Source organism: Crotalus tigris, unplaced genomic scaffold (assembly GCF_016545835.1).
Source record: "Crotalus tigris isolate CLP2741 ecotype Arizona unplaced genomic scaffold, ASM1654583v1 scf7180000019068.10715455, whole genome shotgun sequence".
Taxonomy (NCBI): Eukaryota; Metazoa; Chordata; class Lepidosauria; order Squamata; family Viperidae; genus Crotalus; species Crotalus tigris.
The window spans coordinates 333,047-358,653 of NW_024097358.1; the positions used below are offsets into that span (position 1 = coordinate 333,047).

Below are 25,607 nucleotides of genomic sequence, written 5' to 3' on the forward strand. Positions count from 1 at the left end.
CGTTAAGAATTATATTCGCAATTAATCCCCACGGTGGTGGTTGCATTTAGCAAAATGCAAAGCCATCGCTTGACCTCTCTAAAGTAGAGTTTTATGTAGGCATTTCTTGGTCCCTTGCTAATGGCCTTGCAAGAGGGGGAAATGGAGCAGAGCCACTTCCTTCAATAAGCATCATTTTGACAGGTCATATAAACATAGCCACAAAAATGTCTGCCAAGTAATGTTAATGGATTTCAACTGCTCTTAAAATGCACGGAAGCAGAAGATAAGGATACAATCACTGCAAAGGCCAGTCTCATGTGTTTCAAGCAATTTTAGTTGTGTGAATGATTTGCTGGTATCAAGCAATCACTTGTTGGTTCTCCAAACACTTGATAGGTCCAAGAAGGCATAAAAAAAAGAAAGAACCAAAATGCACAACACGGGGTTCTTAACTCTGCAGCAGTTGTGGTCAATGTCTTTTCAATGTCATTACAGGCGAGGGGCTGAGGTTTTCAATCTATTTACAAGGCAATTGGAGATTAAGGGGATAAAGGAATGTGTTAAATCCATATCTTTATTTTAGATCAGAAAATATGGAATGGAATGGAACGGAATGGAACAGAACAGAATAGAGAAAGAATGGAATGGAATGGAATAGATTGTAGAATAGAATAGGATAGGATAGGATAGGATAGGATCCATTTGTACCAGGTAGATGGGAAGAAAGCGCCCTTGCATCTTTTTTTCACCCTTGCACCAAAGCAGTTGTTTCAGATGCAGAATGTACCGGAAACCAAACATTTGAGCGAAATCAAGATGGTTTATACATATAACAAAAGTGACAGATGTCCTGGAGGGTGGCAGGCGATAGGATTTTCAGCAATACCCTGATGACCCAAGATTTTCAATGGGATCCCTGATTTTTTATGAGTTAAGAAAAGCGAGACTTTCAGTAACTTGATAAAACTGGCCTGAGTGCCAGCTTTAAATCTCTTTAGCAAAGGCAGGGACCCATGTGTGTTTTTGGATGACTGTATTTCATATCTAAAGAACGGTTGATGGACGCTTATCTCGATGCTTTCTGAAGAATGCTGATAGCCGCCTGATAGCTGTGCAGTCTTTCTTCTTTTTTAATTTCAGAGAAGATAAAAATAATCTTACGTTTTAGCCATTGTTATTTTTATCTATCTATCTATAGTTAGTTCCTGCTATATGGAGAGAGAAAATATATATATATATTCATTTATAATAATGTATTGTAATTATAATTAAATTATAACACACACACACATATATATAATACACACACACACACACACAACAGCTGTTCTAGTGTCATCTCCAAGTATTATGCATTTTCTCTGGATCTTAAAAATAAACCATTGTGTTTTTCCTTTGGAGAATTGCCATAGCTTCCCAGAAGTCCTTGAAGGAAGTTTGGACAACACCAAATGTCTTCTTCTAAACTCTTAAAAAAAGTCCCTAGGATGCAGTCCTTGGTGGTCTCTGAGCTTGGTTACTTCCAGATGCTTCATTATCCAACCAGGTAACGTCAATTGTGCTCTGATGATGTTATCTAGTTGGGTACTGAATCATCTGCAAGAAAACAACCAAGCTCAGAGAGCACCAAGGACTCATTTCGGCCATGAGCTACAAATATTCTCCTCTAAAACCCCTAGTGTGGGAATACCAGAGGAATATCCTTCTGCAATTTGCTACTTTCTGGGAAGGCATTTTAGGATGACCTTCGGAAACAAGATTCCTGTTTTGCTGGGCTGGGCAGTCCTTGCAGTTCCCAACAACTCATCAATCAAGAGTGAGCATGACTGTCCAGTTATAATAACCTCCTGACAGTCTCTCCAAGATTTAAGTCAGCAGCACTTTCATTAACACCATCCTGCTGCATGACATTTAACTACATTTTATACCTGGAAGCTCCCAAAGACTAAACTATAAAGGGGGAACGTAAAGGACAGCTGCTAGAGGTTCTTGAGTTTACACTCGCTTTGAAGAAGTTATCACTGCAGAGTACAAAGTTGGCATATCTCTGATGGAGCCCTACAAACTTTGCTCAGGTCTCTGGGTGCCTTGTCTATGAAGACTCTGAGCTCAATTCAGATGCAATTGAGAAGCAGAGAGGCAGTGAGAGGCAGTCAAAAGGACATGCTCAGATCAATGACTCCGAAATAGTTTGGTTCCCTTCCAAATAGCCACAGGACTGCATTGACTTTCTGAATGGCTTTGGGATGTATTTAAACCCAGTGTGATTAGAGGCTTAAACAGTGGATTCAGGCATTGCCTGCAAATGGGCAAATAAAAGCGTGCTGTTTATTTATTTTAGAGCTTTAATTTGATGTATGGTACAGGAGCCAGGCCATTTCAGTGCATTCTGAAGAGGGAAGGGTGCTAATTTAGTTGCAGAAGTCCTCTAAATCTGGTTGGTAAGCAGATGATGGTTTTGTACATCATGTAAAACCCTGTTTTATAATACATTGGCTTGAGTTGGTTAAGTCTGCACAATATGCAAGTTGTAAATTGTGGTTTCTATGCACTCTGTTCCAGCATCCCAATCCTAGGCTGCATTAACAGAAGGATAGAATCACGATCATGTAAAGCAGTGGTTCTCAACCTTTTTAATGCCGCGACCCCCAACCGGTCGTAAGTCGAGGACTACTCAACCGGTCGTAAGTTGAGGACTACTCAACTGGTGCAGCACCGTTTGCAGAATGGGACTTTTGGCGGGCTCAGCAGGGCAGAGACAGCCTGGACAATTCCTATTGGCTTTTGAAAGCCAATAGAATTAGACTCTATTCAAGAGAGTCTATTCTATTGGCTTTCAAAAGCCAATAGAATAAAAGGGAGTAGCACAGCTAAGGAAAAGGGGAATGGTGGACTGCATTGTTTGGCGACCCCTGTGAAATGGTCGTTTGACCCCCAAATGGGGTCCCAACCCACAGGTTGAGAACCACTGACGTAAAGTGTTAGAACCACTTGATAATGCCTTGGTAAGACCACACTTGGAATCCTGCATCCAGTTTTAGTCGCCACAATATAAAAAAGATATAGTAAGTTGAGGACTACCAGTATTTGTTTTGGACATTTTGATTGTTTTAAATGTTTTTTTTAATTGTTCTTATAGTTTTGGAATTGTAAGTCACCAGAGTCATTAGTTGAGACGGACAGTTACAGAAACTGAATAAATAAATAAATATGGAATCTGATGCATGCTGAAGCCTCTGTTCCCAAATATATAGAGTCCCGAGTGTCATCATTCTTTTTTTTTTTTTTTTCTATTTTCAGAGCAAAAGGAAGGCAATAAGATTCTGGCAACCCCAATTTTTCTTCTGAAAGTTGAGTCTGACAAGGAAGAGAGCACTGCTCTCTGTTGCAAAGAAATCCTAGATCATCAAGCAGATGATCAACTGAAAAGATCGCCTCCCTTCTCATGAATCATACTCTGGAAGGCCAGAAAGTGAACAGTGTTATTTTTAGCAGCTGGACATGAGATAACTGACTTTGCTCAGGGTAGTAACTCTGAGGCTCAGAGGCCCAGCAGCGCGTTAGAGACGGTGTTCCAAAGAAAGTTACACAGGATCGGCCCTGCGTAAAAATCCCAATAATATAAATCATTAACATATTGAGACTGGATGGAGGAAATGAGAGTGGACATGTAAGGGTGGGGATTAGAAAAAAGTCCCAACAGATTGAGACAAATAAATAGGTTTCTATTCCTACTTGAACTTGGATAAGTCAGTTAGACTTCCTAAAGCCAGACCTCCAGGTTAGACATGTATCATCATCATCATAATTTTAGCTATTGTCTATTTACTTGCAGGGTGAAGGCCTCTTCCGGGTGTTTCCAGTCTATACAGTTCTGAGCTTTCTTTTGCCAACTGAGCCCTCAATACTTGCCAATATTGTTGCAGATACCTTGTTTTAGGTCTCTTTTGTGGACGCTTTTGATCAAGTGGGATCCATTCTATGACCGCCTTGGTCCACCTATCACCGGTTCTTCTTGCTATGAGACCACCCATTTCCATTTCCATTCTTTTACTCTCTTGATGTTCTCTAATCCATGTGCAGGTCTTTCTACTTTGGCTTATAGTGCCGAGCATTGCTCTTTCCATGGCTCTTTGTGCCACTCTTAGCTTTTTGTATCGATTGTAAGGTTAGTGTCCATGTTTCACCAGCATATGTTAGAGCAGGTAGCACACCCTGATCGAAAACTTTTCTCTTCAGGCATAGGGGAAGCTTGTTCTTGAAAATGATGCTTAGTTTGCCGAATACCTTATGGAATGAGGGAATCTTATCGCATATGGGAAAAGTTACATGAGAAGAACTCTGTAGGATTATGCTCAAGGCTTGTAATCCAGCATCCCGTTGGGCTTTTCCACCTTCTGCAGCTAATGCTATCATTCAGGCTTTTCTAAACTGACATAATTATGCAGTAACATTCCTGCTGAATGACAAAGTCTTCCTTGCTCTCTGAATACTTATTCACTAGATTCTGTCTGTGAAGGAGGAAGACCGAGATTTTTTTAATCTCTTCTCTCCTCTCCTCTCCTCTCTTCTCTCCCTCTTCTCTTCTCTTCTCTTCTCAACCAACACACATCCCTCCTCCTATTTTCCCCACAACAACCCCCTTGTGAGATGGGTCAGACTGAAAGAAGAGTGACTAGCCCAAGGTCACTCAGTTGGCTTTCATGTCTAAGGCAGGACTTTAAACCATGGTCTCCCTCTTCCTAGCCTGCTGTCTTAACCACTACACCAAACTGGTTCTATAGATCGGTGTTACAGATAAGTGTTCTCCAAGCTGACACACACACTATCCTGGCCTCCTGTTCAGAAATCACTCCTGTGGTGCCTCAGAACATGGAATGGTTCTGAAACTGACCCGGAAATATTTTCAATTGTCCTCTTCTCAGAAAATCATAGAAGAACATATTTTTATTTTTGCCTTTCTCTTCCTCCACCATCTGTTTGCCTAATGAAAACACAACACAGGCATTTTGGAAGTTAATCATAAAAGCCAGTTAAGGTCGGGGTGCTAGGAAATTGTGAACTTTGGATCTCATTTGGGATTTATGGTGCATAGGGAGAAGTAATTACAACAGGGTGAGGTCTTAAAGTTAGAGGCTGGATGAGGAAGTTGAAACAATCTCCTGTCCTCACCTGTTGGCATTAGCATGTGATTTGGGACTGTCGCAATGGGGTTGAGCTGTGATTTTGTTTTGTTATATTTTTATCAATATTTGTAGCAATCAATTTTGTGGACTATCCTGCCAGGAAAAATAGAAATACATCAAGCAAATTCTTTCTTTTTTTTTAAATTCAGTACTTCTGGGAGAAAGAGATTTGCTAGATTAACTAGATTGTGATGGTTTCGTGTAAGAAGAATCTCCAGCCTCCTTTTCTCCATTTATCCTGCTCTGAAGTGCATTTTTCTTTAGCTGTGGTACTTTCATTCTTCTTGCAAGCCACAAGAAATAGAAAGTGACATTCACAAAAGGAGGCTGGCTGGGTTAATCCTTCCCCTTCTCCGCTGCTTAAAAGTGATCCACTGCCATCATGGTATCTCCTACTTTCTCAGTGGAACCTAATTGCACTGAAATTACAAGCTTGAGAACATGCTGAAAAGGCAAAAGATAAATTGTCTCTTTCATACAATGCCCAGGAAACTGACAAAAAGAATAATTTCCTTGGGTACCAATTCATAATGGCATTCATTATTCAAGGAAGCAAGCATCTCCTTACTGCAAAGGACAATTCTGTGGATATTCCTGCTTGGGGCAAAGAGATTTTCACGAAGAGCAAGGCGCACTGCAGCTACTGTTCCAGTATAGAATTCACTAATTCCAGTTCAGCATTGCTGAACTAGAGACGTTGTAAAACATGAGGAAGGTAAGATCACCGATAGAAGCAAATATTTGTAGCCCAGGGTGAAATTGGGGGATCCTTGGGGCTCTCTGAGCTTGGTGGTTTTCTTGAAGATGTTTCATTACCTAACCAGGTAACATCATCAGCGCTAGAAGCGGATGGCGTTTGCTTTCTGTTTATGTGCTAGTGACTCGCCCTGTCGATGTAGGTGGGAGTGTTGTTTTCCCCTTGGTAGTTCCTTGATTAGTTAATTAGTTCCTAATTAATTAGTTAGTTCATTAGTTCCTAATTAACTGCACAATACATGGACAGACTTAACCATACTTTCAACTAGGAGACTATGAGCATCCTAGACCAAGCTAAGTTCAAACCAGTAAAAGAATTTCTGGAAAGAGAAACCTTCCTTCTCTATGAACTTCAACAATGTAGAGTTGCGAGGTACGCTTGTGTAGTAGGTGTGACAGCTAAAGCAGTGTGACCCTGATAGTCAACCTTGAATCTTGCTAAGTAGGCAAACCCATACACAACCTTTGATCAACTGCCTGCAAGCAACTTGAAGGAAACTAGTAGGCAGACCTCAGGACTGTTGGGAGGGAGAGTTTATTTTGGAAAATCACACTCGCACTGTACTCAGTGGGACATCTTTCCCTAATTCTCTCCAAGAATCCCAACTAAGAAGCAACTACCATCTTGCATCCTAAAGACAATCAGCCCTGACTGTTCTTCGAAAAGACAGATATGGAAGCTGAAGCCCAAATACTTTGGCCACTTAATGAGAAGAGAAGCCTCTTTGGAAAGTTTGATAGTGAGAAAGATAGAAAGCAAAAGGAGAAGAGGATGGCAGAGGATAAGATGGTTAGATAGTGTCATCGGTGCAATGAACATGAGTTTGGGCAGACCCAGGAGGACAGGGGAGCCTGCAGTGCTATGGTCCATGGGGTCATGAACAATAACACCATCCTGCAACAAATATGTCAACACTGAGTTCTAAAAACAATAAACAATTGGTGGGTTACTAGGAGGATTGGCCACCCAATCTCATTCATCCTTGCTTCCTAGGGTTGGCCATGCCCAGTATAAAAATATGGGAAGGTCTTCTCTAGAAAAGAAACATTCATCTTGCCGTTTTGCTTTTTATCATTCATGCTGCTGGAGAGGATCTCATTGTGCGGCAATGCTAAGTGATTAATTGCCATGTCTTTATTTCTCCAGTTCTCTCTCTCTCTCTCTCTCTCTCTCTCTCTCTCTTTTGACTAAATATTTTTAAAAGAATAAAATGATACAACTTTTGAAAAAAAGAGCAAAGAATGTAAAAAAAAGTAAAAATAATAAAGAGATGACAAAAGAGAGAAAGAGAAAAGGTTATAAAGAAACTGCTTCTGATTTTACCAGCAGCTACACCTACATTCCTTTTTTCATTTTCTCCCTCTACGGTCACATAAGCTTCCTTTCCTAATTGCCACACCCATAAGTCACAAGTTTATTTTTCTCTTCTTTTAGCAAAAAAGTTCGTCAAGGGTTTACAGTCACTCACAAATGTTCCTGGATTGTCCTTTCTCTAACCAGAGGAGATAATTTTGTCATCTCTCCTACTTCTGACATTTTCAGCAGCCATTCCTTCTTTCTGGGTGCTTCAGAATCTTTCTAGTTTTCTGCATATAATAGTCTTGCAGCACTTACCATATACAAAAACAGTCTTCCTTAATTGCCTATCCATTAGTCCCAGCAAGAAATGTTCTGGTTTCAACTGAATGTTAATCTTTCCCATTTTATTGTATCACTGCATGCAGTTTTGGGCTTTTTTTCTCCTTGTGTCCTTCTCATTCCTTAGTTTTCTACTTTTTCTCCTCATTCCACCTTAAAATAGGTACACAGTGTACTTGAATTTTTCTTTCTTTTGGCTTTTTTTTTTTTCTCCAGCTGTCTTTCTTGTTCCTTCGGTTTCTACTTTTTCTCCCCATTTCTCTTTGAAATATGCTCATGTTGTGCCTGTTTCCAGATAATGGTTGCTGTTGTCATATAACTGCTCTCATTTTTTGGGTTGCTTCTTGTTTCAAAAGGCTGGCTCAGACTTCCAGAGATGTTTATTTTTCTTGAGCATCCCACTTCAGCTAACCATGATTGCTGAATTTAAAAATTCAGGATGGCTCCTGAGTGCATAATGATGGGGACAAAAGATGGCTATCCTCACCTTCATGGACCATTGAACTGCAGGAACCACCTGGCAAACTCTGGGATGCTGGGAACGAGTCAAGTCAACTGATGTGATTCTGAAAGTACATTGTCTATCATTTGCCCTTCCAGAGAAATTACTTTGAACTAAATCACAAAACAACAATTGTGCTAAAAGGCATCTAATAAATATGTAAATCAGTCTTTCTTTATTCATACAACGTAGAACTATTATCCTTACATCTTTACAGGGCATCAGTTTAAGTGACAGCTCCTTTTTACAATATCTCTTCACACCTGTAAGCCAGGAAAACAATCTGGAGGCCGATGATACAAAACAGTAAAGCTACACAAATCTAATATTTATCTAATATGATATGTCACATAATGATACATCATACTATATAAGTATTAGATTTTCATAGTTTTATTATTTCTCATCATTTGCTTCAACATTATTATTTTCTTGATTTACAGGTGCCAAAAATATTGATAAGTTTATACAGAATTGTAACAGTTCACTGTTGTGATGACGTACTACACAGTGTTTTTCTTGGTTGTACTTTTTTCACTGTTTTAGCAGAATAAAAGAGTTGAAAAGGACGTGGAAGTCCTCTAGTCCAACTTCCTGCTCAACCAGGAGTCCCAATACAAAATGCAGGCTGAGACATTTGAGAAACAGAAGGGACATATTATATTAATGGGCTTGGATGCCACTAGTAGAAGATTAAGCCAATTCATGGAGCGAAGATCTATCAGTGGCCATGAATGGTACCAGCTGCATTTTTCATTGTCTTCATTTTTCTCCTTTCACGTGGGGGAATTCAGTCCTAACAGAAGCTGCTGAGAGAGAGAATGGAAAGAAACTGGGTGAGCTTAGGTCTTGCTTGTGAAAGCTTGATCATCTGCGGAACTTTTTTCTTTCGAGGAGACTTGGTCATTTGGAGCACATGACTCTTCCTGCAGAGATGTACGGCCAAGGTGATGAGACAGTTAAATATCATGTATTGGTTGCAAATATTCATTGGAGGCCTATTTGCTGAGATCTAGATAGATCTTAGTTTTGGTTGAGCACTCTTTATGAAGCCAGACAGTTGTGTTTTAATTAATTCATCATGGTTAATTAATTCAATTATGTGAATAAAGCCATTGTTATAGCACTTCTTTCTGGAAGCTGAGTGTTTCAATCCAGGAATTGTGATAGCCGCACCCAGAGTGTAGATCCACACTTCCAAGGAACCTTTGTCCCACAGGTGCTTTTCGAAAGCCAACTGGACTTTGCTTTTTCTTTGAAAACATTTCACTTCTCATCCACTTCTTCGGTTCTGACTGAATGGTGGGGAATGGAAGGATTTCTATTCTTTGCAGGAGTTAGCAGTCTGAGAGTCCTTGAGGCCACTTGGTGGTATCTGATTTGCACTCTAATCCAGGTGTCCTTGAGGGTATAGATAAACTCTCAAAAAGGCCTCAAGGATTTCTTTTATTCATCTCTGTAGCTTCCGGGTGGCCCAGCTTGTTTCTTTTGCCCAATTTTCTTCTGCTGGGTTCTCTCTCCCTATCAAGTTTGGTCTCATTCTTTCTTATATTCAGAGGCCTGTACTTCTCATGAAGAGAGAGGATTTTGAGTCCTTTACACAATGTATTCCCAATGAGGAAGGAAGGAAGGAAGGAAGGAAGGAAGGAAGGAAGGAAGGAAGGAAGGAAGGAAGGAAGGAAGGAAATGTTCTATGCTTAAAGCTCTTTGCTGTTTTCGCCCATAGTTTGATGGTTTATCAGATTACGGAAAGGAAAGGAAAGGAAAGGAAAGGCACAGAGGAGAGAAAGAGAGAAGGGAAGGGAAGAAAAGGGAAGAGAAAGAAGACAGGAAGAGAGGAGAGGAGAGGAAGAGAGAAACAAGGAAAGGAAAGGAAAGGAAAGGAAGAGTGGGAGGGGAACGGAAGAAGGGGAGGAGAGGAGAGGAGAGGAGAGGAGAGGAGAGGAGAGGAAAGGTTGATTCTGCAATGTGTACATTTCTTCTTTTGCATACCTCTGGGTTCCTGCCAAGGATGGTTATTTCAAATGAATTTCCAGGCATTTTGCTTCTCAGCATCCCTGTAACAGTCCAGCACACATGGAGCTCTTCTGTTCTGGTGCTATTTTTCCCCCCTTCCCTGGCTAGTTTTTTTTCAAAAGCCCAAATTCATTTGCTAAACAGGGAGGCTGATCACTGTCTATTGTTTGTAATGAAAATCCATTCATCAAAGCACAGCAGGGGAGGAAATTAAATCTGGATGTTCTCTCTTTATTCCCAGGTAACTATTTCTGGTAAAAAAAAAAGTTGGGCCATTCTTTTCTTTTCAGAGATTCAGAAATAACAACAAAAGAGGACAGACAAGGTAACTGTTGCAACAAGCATGGCTGAAAAGAAATGAGATATCTTATTTATTAGGCACATCGCTAACATTCCTGCCGGTGAAGGAAGATGCCTTGTCTCCATCCATTCATTCTCCCTTCAGATATTTGTCTTGCAATTCAAACCTCATTCATTTTCTCTATATCCAGTGGTGGGATTCAGCTGGTTCACACCAGTTTGACAGAACCGATACCTAACTTTTTGCTGAGTTCGGTGAACCGGTTATGATAAATCCGCCAGGCGTGTCACACTAGTGATGTCGCCGTTGCCGTGAGCCATGTTGCGCCCATGATGACATCAGTGTGATACACGTCACACTGGTGATGATGTCAATGCGATGCACATTGTGCTGGTGGTGTCAATGCGATGCATGTTGCGCCGGTGACGACGAAAATGTAACATGCGTTACACTGATAACGACAATGCAGTGATGACGACAATGCGAGGCATGTCGTGCCAGTGATGACAACAAACAGAACCAGTTGTTAAATTATTTGAATCCACTACTGTCTATATCACAGGAATCTAACCTTGGCAACTTTAAGACCTGTGGTCTTTCAAGATCCGTTTCACGATAGGTGGTTTGGAGTGTGCAAGATCATATGCAAAGTTTCTCTTTAAAGCAACTGTATCTCTTTTCATAGAAGCCTGGGGAAAAAAAAACACAACAGAGCTATTTTAATGAGTTGCATCTGGGCCCTTTTTAAACCTGTGCTCTTACACTCTTGGGCACATTTCAAAGCATCTATTTTGAATCATTTCTGAAGCATGCACAACCCTACTATTTATAAAGGAAAAGAAAAGAAAGAACCCATAATGGTAGGAAAGCTATAATTTAACCGACAAATGCTGATTAAATAAGGGGCAATTAACAGTAATTCAAAAATTAATTTCCCCACTAAGCTGCAAATCAGAACAATCTAAATGAGTTCAGCCTTTGGAATGAAGCTTTTAAGCGAAATACTTAGGGAGCCTTTCGCACTGGTTCCTCCTTTGCCATGGACATGTCCCAGTTTGAGCAGTTAATAGGTAATGAGATCACACCACAGCATTTCAAGGACACTTTTGTCAAAAAGAAGAAACGGCTGCTGGTTGTGCTCACTACCCATCAAGCCAGGATTTTAACTTTCGTTTGTGACTTAAATAGTAGTAACCCAGTTTTCTTATCACACTCAGCCAGAAACATGCACATTTCTGACTGAGCATTTCTCATGAACCTGTCTTGTTGAAGTCCCAACTTGTTCTACGTCGTCATCGTCCTCCTCCTCCTCCTCCTCCTCCTCCTCCTCCTCCTCCTCCTCCTCCTCCTCCTCCTCCTCTCTTCTTCTTCTTCTTCTTCTTCTTCTTCTTCTTCTTCTTCTTCTTCTTCTTCTTCTTCTTCTTCTTCTTCTTCTTCTTCTTCTTCTTCTTCTTCTTCTTCTTCCTAGCATTATTCCTGCACTATGGAAGGGTCTGCCAGTTGGCAAAACTGTCTTCATTTGGCTTGATCCTGGGCATCGTCAGGGGTGACGCTCATGCATTTCATGTCCTCTTTGATGCGATCCATCCACTGTTTCTTGGGTCTGCCATGGGGTCACCCACCATCAAGCCCATCAGGGTCCAGGCATATAGCTGTCCTTGCCGCCAAGTCTTCTTTACCATGTACGATGTGTCCATAGCATATAATCTCCTGCACCTACACAGCCTGTTCAAAATATCTTCAAACTCATCTTTTAGATATTTTTAACTGTTTTGCTCTGACTTGGTGCCCTTTGCATTATTGAAATCCAAGGATCCAGGCTAGCTAGGATTCTGACAGTTGTTCCAAAGGTGCTTTTTCAAGACCTGCTGAAAGGACTGTGGGTATATGTCCATGGAGATTCTTAGTCATCAGGTCATTTCTTGTTTTTCTTTAAAGATGTTTCACTTCTCATCCAAGAAGCTTCAAAATTGAACAGCTGTCTCTCAACAGAGGGGGAGGGATCCGACATCATCTATCTCCAGTCTATAGCACAGTCCTTTCAGCAGTTCCATGAAGGCTCCACATCCATTTGCACCACTCAGGTGACCTTGAGGACACAGGTAGACCTCCAAGTGGTCTCAGTGACTCTCTAAAATAATGCAAATGACCAGCTATCTGCAAGGAATATATATCCTTCCATTCCCACCATCCAGTCAGAGCTGAAGAAGCATCTTGGATGAGAAGCAAAACATCTTCAAGAAAAACAAGAAAGTCCAGTTGCCTCTTGAAAAAGCACCATTGGGACAACCATAACCTGGATGACTGAGAATCTCCATAGGCATTCTGACACTTACTCATCAGAAGTATCTGGCATTAAAGAAGATTCTTTAGGGGGAAAACTAGGCAATTTAGTGTATCTTGGACTTAGTCAGCTTTCATGGACATCACATTCCTGTCCTATGTGCCTGTTTGAACGTTGAACGTATTGAATGTATCATTCACATAACACGCGTCATCAGGTCTGTAACCTAATTCATTAATCAGGTGATGTGGGTTTTATGTAAACAAGGCTGGCCAGCTTCTAAACCTGGGAAAGTTGCCAGATTAGGGAGCTTCATCATAACTTTCTATAGTCATTATCTTAGAACCCCTACAACTTCCAAGATGGACATGCAGGTGAAAGATATCATGTCATGCTTATCCATTGTTGCTATAGACTGCCCTACATATGCAGGCCCTTCCTAAAAGAATATACAGGGTTGATTTTATTTATTGCATAGCCAAATGGTGGTAGACATCTGTTTCTGGGTCTAATTCTTGGATTATAGGACTACAGGTTAAGATACAGGCAAAAAGCTCCTGAACCAATTCTGTCTGAGCCTAGACAGGAAGAGGAAGAAGAGGAGGAGGACCACCTGTGGTAAGATGGGTGGACAATAAATTTTATAAGTAAAGAGGAGGAGCATGAGGAGGAGGAGGAGGAGGAGGAGGAGGAGGAGGAGGAGGAGGAAGAGCTTGAGGTTCTTAATCAGATGCACAAGCCAAGGTGCAAGGCAATATTAGCAATTGCTCAGGTATGACCCAGAGACAGAAGAAGACATGTTGCTCCTCAGGTCTAGGGCGAGAAAGAGTTAAAAACCTCTTTGCCTCCATGTCTGCTGGGAGTGACTTGTGGGCCTGACAGCTGCCGGGGTTTAAAATATATAGCCCCTTGGAAAAAAAAAAGGCAGCTGCAGTGGAAAAGACGATGGTCTGAAGCACAGGAGAATTTTCACAAACCTTGGCTGCTCATTTCTTGCAGAGAGAGAGAGAGAGAGAGAGAGAGAGAGAGAGAGAGAGAGAGAGAGAGAGAGAGAGAGAGAGAGAGAGAGAGAACAAGCGTGCACAGTGGCTGGTGTTTGTTTACAAGTTTACAAGTCACTCTGGGGCCACGTTGCTTTTTGCAGGACACAAGGAGCAGAAGCAGGCAAAAAAGGTCGTTGCACGCAACAGCTCTGGGCTAAACAGATTGACATCGAATGAGATATCCAAGATAATTACAGCCCAGAAGAGGTGGCTAAATGCTGAGGTCTTTGCAATTCAATTTGTTGATTTATTCTTGTGTTTAAACAGAATCCAGATAGCTGCAACTTCTAGCTGATATTTCTGGTCTTAGTTTGTGCAGTCATGGAAAATACTTGATGACGTTCCTGTGACATGTTACTACTATTTTCCTGAATGCCACTATTGTGGCTCCCTTCCTTCTCCAGCTTGGTCTCACAAGGCAGGTACTCAAGTACTGATATAAGAGAATATTTTTAGCTCAGAGTTAAACTAGAGAGTCCTTGGGGCTCTTTGAGCTTAATGGTTTTCTTGCAGATGTTTCATTACCAAACTAGGTAACCACATCAGTTGATCAGATGTTATCAAGCGATGATGTTACCTGGTTTGGCAATGAAATGTCTGCAAGAAAACCACCAAGCCGTGAGAGCACCATGGACTCCATGGTCCTCTTCCTCTCTCCACACCCCACTACCTTCTAACGTCCGTTTCTTTTTGTCCATTCACCATCTCATCCATCCCTCTATCCATTATTTCTCTTTATCTTCTATATCTATCTATCTATCTATCTATCTATCTATCTATCTATCTATCTATCTATCTATCTATCTCTGCCTGTCATTTCATCATCTGTCTCCCCATCCATTATCTGTCTGTCATCCATCCCCTCTGTCTGTCCATCCATCCATCCATCCATCTTCCTGTCCATGTTTGGACAGCCTTAACGCTGACCAAGGTGTAACTGTTACAGAGACATGGAGCCATTTCTCAGAGTGCCTGAAGTTACACCTGATTAACCAGGTGGTTAATCTACAGAGTCCCCCTTAAGGATCAGGTTTGCAAAGCCCTGGAAGCAGAGGCATATCTGGGGTCTGGTTGAAAAAATCATAATGGCATCCACGATCATCCAAACAAAGCTCCACCTATTTTCGTATGTGTCATTTGCGGAGCTTCCATTGCACCTTTTTGACTTTTTTTTTTAAATTTTAACCCCTACCCCGGAAGTACTCTGGAGGGCTCTTAGAGTCCACAACTGGGCAGGCAAAGATTTAGCCCAAACCACGAAACCTTCCCTGGGGCTGGTCCGTGCCAAACACGAAAGCCAAAGCCGGCTCTCTTGGTCGTGTGAACCCAACCGAGCATGGCCAGGAGTCCAGGAGTAAGGCGTCCAGAAAGGCCAGGCCGGGGCCAAGCCAAGGTGTTGGGCTAAGGCAGGCAGCCCCCTTTTCTTCCCCCCACCCAAGCCCACCGCAGAGGTCGCCCCTTCCCTCGCCTCCAGCCCCGCCGAGCACGTTTACGCGCCGCTCCCCAGGGCGCGCCCCGGCTCCTTCCCCACCCGCCCCGTCCCCGCGCCCTGGAGGAGGCCGGGAGCCGCCGCCTCCCCTCGCCAAGCGGGCGCCCCCTCCCCGGGGCTGCCCCTCCCGGCCCCTTGGCGCCCATCCAGCAGCGGGCGGCGGCGGCAGGAGCGCCCGAGAGCCGGCGCTGGCAGGGCGGCCGCGCGAGGGGAGGAGAAAGCGCGGAGGAAGGGGGAGCCTTCGGAGCGGGCGGAGGAAAGAGGCGTGCGAAGAGCCAGCCGGCCATGGCAGCACTAGCGGCGGCGGCGGCGGCTGCCGGCAGGAAGGGAGGCGAGCGCCGGGGGCGGCAGCAGGAGCAGCAGCGGCGGCGGCGGAGGCGGCAGCCGGCTTCGGGCATCTGATTGGAGCCGCCGCGCCCGGGCAGCTCGTGGGGAGGCGGCCAGGAGCCTCGGGGACCCGCCGCGCAGCAGGCAGGGGAGGCGGAGGATGCAGGCGAAGAAGTCCCGCGGCTCCTCGACGGGCGGCGGCGGCGGCGGCGAGGTCGGCGAGCTGCAAGGAGGGGACGAAGCGCAGCGCGCCAAGAAGCGGAAAAAGAAGGACTCGCGCTTCGCCAGCATCCAGGTCTTCCTGGTGTCCGAGTGCGTCCTGATGCTGGCCCAGGGCACCGTGGGCGCCTACCTGGTGAGCGGGAGGCCGGTGGGGAAGGCGGCGGGGGGTGGGGAGGGGGCGAGAGGGACCAGGCGCTTGGAAGGAGACGGGGGGGGCGGGCGCTCTGGTCCCGGTGACCGACCCAGATTGGAGCCGGCAACCTTATCCTGGGACACGTAGATGCAGCTTCATGGGGAGGGGGGAGGCTGCCCATCGCGTTGCAAAAAAAAAAAAGACCCCCCCCGGCCCCGGGCCGAAGGGCTGGCGTGTCCCTGCCCCGCCCGAGCGCGGCCGCAGAGGCGGGCGAGGGAGCGAGCGGGCTGCCTTGGGCTGGCGGTGCGCCCTGCCTCTCCGCCGCCGGCCCGGGTCTGTGCCAGGCTTGCGGGAGGCGCCGAAGGTGCTGCGAAGGGGCGTGTTTGGCGCAGGTTGCCTTGACTGACACCGCCGGCCAGCCAGGCGCAGCCCCCCCCCATCCCCGGTCCCTCTGCCCGGCCGTTCGCGCCTCGTCTTCCGCCTGCCGCGCTCTTGGGCTGGAGCCCAGGGAGAGCCCCCCGAAGCCCTCCGAGCCGGCTTAGCCCCCCTCGGAGCCGGCGGACAGGGGCGAGAGTTAGTCGGAGTTACCCCCAACTAAAGGGCTCCGCTGCCCCTTGGTGCGGGCGCTGAGAGCGTGGACCGCTTTCTGAAATGCACCCTTGTGCCAAGTGGAGGTTCCTGTGCTTGGTTGGGTAGCTTTAGGGACGGGCTCCGGGTCCTGATTCCCTTCCAAAGGGAATAAGGGCCTTCGGAGTCCCTCGTTAGCTGGATTAAAATTGGCCCTTGCCGGTGACAGAGTAGGAAGTAAGTAAGAAGAGAGTAGGAAGTCGTGAGAGGTGCAGAGTTGATAAGGTGACCTCAGGGCTTAGCTCTTTTCAGCTGCAGGACAGACTTGCTGACTTTTAAACCAAACTGGTATGTAGGGAGAACTTAAGCGTGGTCTATTAAATTAATTCAGGTTCTGATAATCCAGCCACTGACCACAGGGATTGGTGTGTGTGTGTGTGTGTGTGTGTGTGTGTGTGTGTATGAAGCAACTGGCTCAGTGAAATGTGGCTGCCTGTGTTCAGCCTATCTGGCAAACTAATTGCAATAATTGGTTGCTTTAGCTTAACTGTGTTCAACTAAGTTTGACAGATATTTGGAACTACAGCTCCCGTGTGGCCCCAGAGCCAATTGGAGTTGACGGTCAAAACTTCCATGGGGCTTCTCCTGCTTTAAGTCAACGCCATTATGATGGCCCTTGTGTTTCAGGTTTGAAACAATGTGTAAGCCTCCCAGAATCTCTGGGAGCCAGCCAGTGTATACATTTATTTAATAATAATAATAATATGGCAGTTGTTTTCAGGCCTGCCTAACAGAGCTGTTCGAAAGCTACCATAGAAAAATGTTTCAAGTAAAAACTTAAAAAAGTGCTTCCTGCGCTAGAAGTCAAAATGCCAAAGGATTCTGAAATTCATCTCTCTATCCTGCTCATTTCCCAATTTTTCCCCCTGATGTCTTCTCCTTTGAAATGCAAAGCATCAGCTGACGAGAGAGAGAGAGAGAGAGAGAGAGAGAGAGAGAGAGAGAGAGAGAGAGAGAGAGAGAGAGAGAGAGAGAGAGAGAGAGAGACCTTGCTTACCCCTGATAACAGCCGCTAATCTGCAGAGGCTTCACAGCAGAGAAATAAGCACCACCATCACTTGCTAATATCTGTAGATGACATTGCTGTTTGAAGGCCCTTCAAGAGAGAGAGAGAGAGTGGCAAAATTAAATAAAGAATTGTAAGCTCTGGGGGGCAGAGATCCTTGTGGGTTTTGCTTACAGGTCTCTATGTCTATTGGTGACAATGCAGTAACCCTTGTTACAGCCTCCCAAATTTAGTGCCTTCCAGATGTGGCCGAAAGTGCGTTCTCCGAGCTGGTGGGTTGGTTTCTGAACCCCTAAACTCCGCTGGAGATATTACCTAGACTGGTAATGTAACCTTCAGAAGCCAGCCCACAAGCTCGGAGAACGAACCTTCACCCGAGCTAACAAGATATTCGTCACTATTGCAAGCCTTCCAGATGTGTTGGGAGTACAGCTCCTGGCATTCCCAGGCACATCTAGAAGGGACCCCTTGTGGATTGTGCTTCCCGAGGGAGCTTACAAAAGATGAGCTGTCCAGAAGATAGGATCTTACGACAGCAATGGCGCAAGAGAAACTGAGAAATGGGGGTGGACAAGGGAAGGAAAATGTATTTTTGCAAACCTTTGCCTCGTGCATCTCTGTTAAGCTGTTTTGGTGCCGTCAAAGTGACTCAGTATTTGCTATGGGATTACCTCTCTGTGTAGGAAGAGAGCAAGGGAAGAAAACATACATTCAGAACTAGACAGGGGAGGAAAGGCAAAAGAGTACAGGGTCACTGGGGGGTTAGCTGCCCTGCTGAGCGGTTGGATGTGTGGGTCCCTAAGAACTGGAAAAGGAGAAAGCTGGAGAGGGTTTTTTTCTGCCTGCTTTATTTTCTCATCCTGGAGCAAAATGGCAGGGGGGCAGTTATGAATGCCCTGACTGCTTTGGCATTTCTGTGTCCAAGGCCAGTTCATAGCATAGCCCAGGTTGATTGGTTTAGTTTAGCCAAATGAGGCAAGGAAAAGTGGCAGAATCTTCTGGTCAGTTCTTGCAAACCCCCCCCCCCAAACAAACAAACAGTGGAAAATATTTTTAAAAAGGTACATTGCAATGCAGGGCTGGGCTGGGCATTTAAGCATTTTATCCAGCACAATTCATTTTCCACTTGATAAAGTACCCAGGCAGCTATCCAATGGCCTTTAGTGCAACCAACTCTTAAAAGCATAAATTTAAATAAAAATAGATATATAAATACACTTTCTGAGGATGAACAGATATGCAGAATACCACGGTGGGAAAAAACAAAAACGTGAGAGGCCAGACTTGGCTCTAACTCTGAGCATTCCTTCTGCTTTTCTTATTGATTGGAATCAAGTTGAATTGCTTTATTTCCTTTTGTTGTCCAAAGTAATCTCAGAATCAACATCACAAACTTCGATCCGGAGACAGGCTTTGTTTGACAGGCTTACTATTTGAAAATTATGCCTTCACACAACATTGGACTAGGCTCAGGGTGATGTCATAATTGCATCTTTGGCTGGGGGGGGGGCGGAGAGATGGGTGGGAAAGTTCTAATCCTATTGAAGAAGCTCTGTGAGATTTAATTAATTTGAAGTCTCCCTATTTGTATACTGGTTCCTTTTCTTGGATAGTTTTGATTCCCTCTAAGTCGCTGTTTATTTTAACCTGAGTTGCCAGAAAGTTGCCTCAAATAGTAGATCCTTCCCTGCTGCTTTAGAATAATGAATGCACACATTGGTTTTTTTTTTTTAAATTCTATAAATGTCTTCTGTTAAATGGTAGAAAAATTATTGTTTTGGCCTGTAGCTGAAGGTAAACTGAGAATTTATGTTGCTCTTTGCTTTGTTTCTTCTTTGGTCCCACAACCTTACTATCACTCCAAATTTTTTGGGAAAGATATTGTTTTCATCCCCTTAATTGGTGGTTTTTACCTGAGGAATTGGAATTTATTTTGAACATTCAGAGTTGTTGCAGTAGCTTTAGTAAGAGAACACAACAAAATGTACGCCTGTAACCTTTACAAGTGATGTAAGGCCTGGGATACATCGCATTATTAAAAACATCTGGAATCCCCCCCCCTTTTTTTAACCCCAGGGAGTTTTTAACAATAACATTTAAAACCAACCTATCTTGTACAAGAATGGTCTATGGATGCAAATGTAGTTTCTTCCTGCTTCTGACATGTATATCAGATTAAAATCAGGGTGTAGGAAATAAGACCTTTGTACGTGCCACTCAGGCAGTTTGTATTCAGACTCTGAAAGGTTAATTGCTATCATCATGATGAAAACTGCTCCAGTGCTGCTATGAATTGAAAGCTTTGGTGAGTAGCACAGAAAGCTGGTTCAAAGTTCATGAACTGGATGTTCCAACAGTCTCCAACAGTGTGAGCCATCTGGAGCAGGGTGTTGGGAGATCTAGTTCGTTAACATTTTGTCTCTAGACTGCAGAATTGCAGAGTGGGGTTTTAATCAGGACCTGGTGGGACCTGTGGATTTAGCTGTGTCCGACTCTGGGCGACTTTATAGGCAAGCGTTCGCCATGCTACCCTGTCAAGAGCAGCTTCTTTCAAATGTTGGATGTTTGAGTTTGTACCGGATGTGATGTTATCAAGCCGGCATGTTCTTTGCTTGCCCCTTCTTCTTGATCCACTAACCCAAGGGTCTTCAAACTTGGCTCTTTTATGACTTGTGGACTCCAACTCCCAGAATTCCTCAGCCAGCGTGCCTGGTTGAGGAATTCTGGGAGCTGAAGTCCACAAGTCATAAAAGGGCCAAGTCTGAAGACCCCCTGGTATAAAGCTTCAGTGGACCACAGTTGTCCTGAGTGATAGAGGTCAACAACCATGGACCCATCTAATGGCAGCTACAACATAGCATTTAACAGCATCGTCTTCTCTTTTTTCTCATATCTTACATCTTTGACTTGCTATTTTTGGTGCTCTGTATAACACTGGAAGGGAATAGTTGATAGTTTGCTTGCCTGAATACGTGCATATATAAACGACTGTGTAAATTTGGTAAGAGGGATAAAAATATTCAGTGTGTTATTTATAAAGTTTGTCTTGCCCTTGATAGCCAGAGTCAAATGTGTTCTTGAGTTGTGTATAAAATAGTTTTTAAAATGATTTATCATTATGAAATATTTTTCTATGGCCTAAGAAGGAAAGAAGGAGAAGGAATGATAAACTGTTTTTTTATTCATTATTGGAGCAGGACACAAAGTTGCAACTTTGCACATAAAGCACAAAAGACTTTTGTACTATGGCAACATAGCATCTGATTTAATAAAAACATTGTATACTTTTTCTTTCCAGTAAAATTAGCTAACTCTTGAGATGAATCCTAGCCTTCCAAAATTATTATTGACACGTAAATTCAGGAAAAAAAAAGAATAGTATGGCAGAAAATTAAATAAACATTGTGTGGACCTTCCTTCCTTCCTTCCTTCCTTCCTTCCTTCCTTCCTTCCTTCCTTCCTTCCTTCCTTCCTTCCTCCTCCTGCTTCTTTCTTTCTTTCTTTCTTTCTTTCTTTCTTTCTTTCTTTCTTTCTTTCTTTCTTTCTTTCTTTCCTGAAAGTTATTTAATTTTTATTTTAAACATGGAAAATAATCAAGACCCAGGAATCTTCTCTGCTTGGCTTCTTCTAGCCATGCAGGCTGCCTGCACTTCCGTGTTTTGTTCCTCCTGACGTAACCTTGGTAACGACTCTGGGAACATCTAGCAAAATGGCCCCGTCGAGGGCATTCTTGTGCAGTCTTGCTGTTGCTTTGAGGAGAAATTGTTCCACCCTGAAAAGGATGCCCGGGTGCCGTGCCATGTCCAGATTCACTTAGGGTGGAAGGCTGACCCCCTGTCCCTCCTCAGATTTGGAGAGGGTTTCACAGAGGCACACACTCTGCTATGTTTACGTTCCCTTTAATGTTCTGTTTATATTTCTTGCTTGTCTTCTCTTTAATTAGCCCATGAGAACTTTGAAAATAGACCTCAGCCCCGAACAGAGTTTTGCTGGGAAAGATCCGGTGGAAGTTAACCTCATAATGCAAGTTTAACTTAAGCTTGGTCCTTATTTGCCTTTGGGGAGAGCAGTCAGCCTCCAGGCAATCAGGACAAGGAGCTGGAAAACTGTCATTTGTCCTGAGCCAGAAAAATAACTGAAATGCATCATCCAGGACAAGCAAACTAGAGCTGTCTCGTGGCTTTCTAACTCCCATGTCTTGTGTTTTTTTAAAAAAATTAAATGAAACAAAACTCTACTTCCCGGAGTGGTTAAAGACATGTTGAATCCATTAGTACTGATAAAAATAGAAAAAGTACACATAGTCCTTGACTTACAGCCACCGCTGAGCCCAATATTTCTGTTGCTAAGCAAGAGAGTTGTTAAGTGAGTTTTGCCCCCTTTTACGACCTTTCTTGCCATGGTTGTTAAGTGAGTCACTGCAGTTCGGTTAGTAACATGGTTGTTAAGTGGATCTGGCTTCCCCATTGACTTTGCTTGTCAGAAGCTCGCAAAAGGGGATCACAAGACCCCAGGCCACTGCGACGTCATAAACATGAGTCGGTTGCCAAGTGTCTGAATTTTGATCATGTGACCTTGGGGATGGGGCAATGGTTGTAAGTGTGAAAAATGGTCATAAGTCGCTTTTTTCAGTGCCGTTGTAACTTTGGTCATTAAATGAAGTGTTGTACATGAAGGTCTACCTGTAGGCCAGTGGTCAGGCCCAGTTCTAGAGATGAGATTCAACTGGGTTGAATCCCTTATTTGTTTGTTCCTAATGGACAAAGTTTTGCCAAACTAAAGCTGTAACTTTCTTACCTACTAGATATATCCTGAGAGATTCTTGTGTGTGGCTACCCTGAAACTCTTCCTCCCTCCCCTCTCCAGTTTGCAACTGCACAATCCCTTAATCCGAGCCACTTTCTTTTGGGGAAGGCTCCGAGTTGGCCAAATACACACCCACATACATCCACATTGCTGCTGCAAGAGCACAGTCCATTACACCAATTGAAGTTAATATTCCTGAAAAGATGAGCTGTAAAAGGAGACAGGAGTCTTCCCTTGCTCGCTCTTGATATCGTTTTGGCTGGCGAAAGTCTGGGAATGGTAGACCCAAAAGCTTTGGAGGTCATCAGTGTGAGGAAGCTGTCATTTAGCGTTGGAGGAGTTTGATTGAATTGAGCTGAACTTGGGACTTATTCCTGAGAATAGACAGAAAGTGGAAGAACTTGTTAAAGCGCCATGAAGATGTATGTGAAAATGGAAGAGTTTTTGTGCATTCTCCACAGAGAAGGACCTGGAGATTGTGCAAGCGGTCAAAATCTTGGACTGGAAGGTAGATTCCAGTCCATCATCAACCATGAACTGGGTGATTTTGGCTCAGTTTTTCTCTCTCAGCTGGTCCAATCTTCCAGGGTGTTGATCGTAAGGAAAAATGGGAAGGAGGGCAGGATATCATGGAACAAAAATGAAAACGACCTTTCATTGGACTATGTTTGTGCAACAAGCTTAATCAAGTGAAATTGCAAGGCCAAAGTGATTGCAATTCACACAACATAGTAAACTGGATTAACTTTGTTTTTCTCTTTGTATGGTTCAACATGTTATGCACACCCAGACAAACCATAACATGGGCAAATTAATGACTCATGGTATTTAAACTCAGTATCGATTCAGTAACCAAATTAAGAGCACAGTGCAAACTAAACATTTTCCTTGGTCAAAGAGGCATATTCGTGCACCTTCTTGTTTTTAGGGCAGGGGGAGGCAACCTTGGCTCTTTTATGACTCGTGGACTTCAACTCCCAGAATTCCTGAGCCAGCATGGCTCAGCTTGGAAACCTCTCCCTTTCCCCTCAGCGTAGCTGGCTCAGGAATTCTGGGAGTTGAAGTCCAAGAGTCATAAAAGAGCCAAGGTTGCCTACCCCTGGTTTAAGGAATGTCAGTGTCAGTGTTCTTCTGTTTCTAAGGGCTTCAGATGTGGGTGTGTCAAGTGAGGGTCTTGTGTGGGTCAGGTGTGAGTCATCAGTGAGGGACTTGTGCTGTCTCTGATTGGCGGTGTGGTTGATGTGGATTCTGAGAGGTTCGTAGGCTGGTTTTAGGTTGATGTGTCGATTGATGGAATTGCATGTGGAGTGCCAGACTGTGATGGACACACGAGCTGGGCGGGTGGAAGCAGGGCCAATGATTTTTGTGTTGCTCCAATTGAACACCCGCCCATGAAGCCCTTATAAACAGAAGAACAGCAACACTGAAATCCTCTAAACTCCACTGAAGATGTTTCCTAGTTTGATAATGAAACGTTTGGAAACCAACCAGAAGCTTGGAGAACAAATCTTCACCCTCATCCTACACCCTAGCTACAGATACTCACCACTATTGCAAACTAGGATCAATGCTATTGACTAACTAGGATCAATGCTATTGACTATTCACACTTATCCTCATCTTAGAAATTAGTGATAGTGTTGTTGACTGTTTATGTTCCTAACTGCAATGACAGCAAAATGTCATGATGTGGCAACACAAAGTCCACCTTTTCTTGCACCACAATACTGCACATAGCAACATCAAGGGCACCGTCTGAATAACAATGTTGCAATGCACATATTGTCACACAACCCCACTCAACTCAGCTCATCCTTGCCTCACTGGGTTGTTGATGTAGGGAAGATAGGAGAAGGAAGGAATATTATGTTGGCTGCCTGGAGTTATGGATAAAGTAATAAAGGCAGGATAAAAATCTAATAAAATAAAAATGAATAACATCTCTAAAAATAATTATGGTTATGATTAGTGTCGAAATACTTACGGGAAGAAATGTTTCCTTTTTCTGACAAACTGATCCTGTTGAGCAAAAAAGATATGAACAAGTTCTGCTTTTCTAAGTACCTGCTAACATTTTGCAAACAAAACAAAACAAAACAAAACAAACAGGAAACACAACAGAAGCATGGGTGAAGGGCAAATTCTTCAGAAGGACTATAAATAAATATAGTGAGTAAAAGATAAAGATTCAGCGGATAAACTGTAACTTAGCTTGTACACTGTATTAAAACTCTCCCATCACTAAAAACTTAAGTGGAGATTAGAAGGTGGTTGCAGCAATCGATGTTTGTAGCCCTTTGCAGAAGATGTGGGCATTCATCCACCTTTCCAAGGCTTGCGGGCTGCCTAAAAGGATTTGGAATAACTTTATGAACTCCAGCATCTAAATCAACATACCTGAACAAAGCTTGTAGCTAATTCTGCCAACTGCCAGCATGTATATTGTTTCCGCACACGACAATTTAACACAGAATCTTAGTTTGAAAGTTGGTACCTAAGATAACTACGATTTTTGGTTTGGAAGGTGTGACTTTGCAGGAAGCTCTTTTAAACTCCGCTGAGGATGCTTTGAGAGGAGAAAAAAGCAAATACTTTTGACCTCATTTATGTTTTTTTAACTGAAGCTTTTCTATCTATGACCTTGCATACAAAATGAAGCCTTCCAAAGTGATCATTATGGTATGTCTAAAGTCCTTCAACCTTAACTTCTAACTGATTACCAGCCAATTAAAGATGCTTTAGTGCAGTTGGTCATTATTACTGGGTTGGTTCTTATTTATCATTAGATCATACTCAGTACATTTATATATATGTATGTATGCAAGTAGCCTACAATTGGATATTTTGCTGTTTCTGGCCATATCGCTGTAATAAACTGATTTAAAATATTATTGGGTTGATTCCTTAGGTTTAAATTCCTGTCCATTTGTATATGGCTGAACCTCCGATACAGTTGTCATCAGGAGAGGTTTAAAACTAGAGAACAATTTGGAAAGCTTTTAAAAAAATCAAAATGAAGACATTTCTCTCTGGCAACAGAAAACTGGAAATCCTGAGCTGTTTGTAGCCATTTTCTATCATCTTAATTCTGCCCTTCTTTGCCAATCTAATCAAATCATTCTTTTTTAGGTTATTTGGTAAATGGCTATTTCTCTCTACTTCTGCAAATGGAAAGCAAATTCTACTCCTGTAGATATTTTGGTTCTCCTTAATATTTTTCTCACCCTAATGCTCAAATCTTAGCTTAATCTGGGGTGAAATCATTCATTTTACAGCCAGGAACAAAAT

At 43.3% G+C, this 25,607-nt stretch overlaps 1 protein-coding gene across 2 annotated transcripts in view; it reads left to right on the forward strand.

Annotated features, from left to right (window-relative positions):
- Positions 1–5,163: 5,163 nt before the first annotated feature.
- Positions 5,164–25,607, forward strand: part of SLCO3A1 (solute carrier organic anion transporter family member 3A1) — a 76,443-nt gene continuing 55,999 nt past the window's right edge. The window contains exon 1 of one of the 2 annotated variants that reach the window (XM_039358906.1): positions 5,164–5,883. In XM_039358906.1, the coding sequence (XP_039214840.1) occupies positions 5,875–5,883 (9 nt within the window). In that variant the 5' untranslated portion in view covers positions 5,164–5,874. Of the gene's footprint in view, positions 5,884–15,685; positions 15,881–25,607 lie in introns of those variants that run through there. The other variant, XM_039358905.1, reaches the window with a different exon arrangement.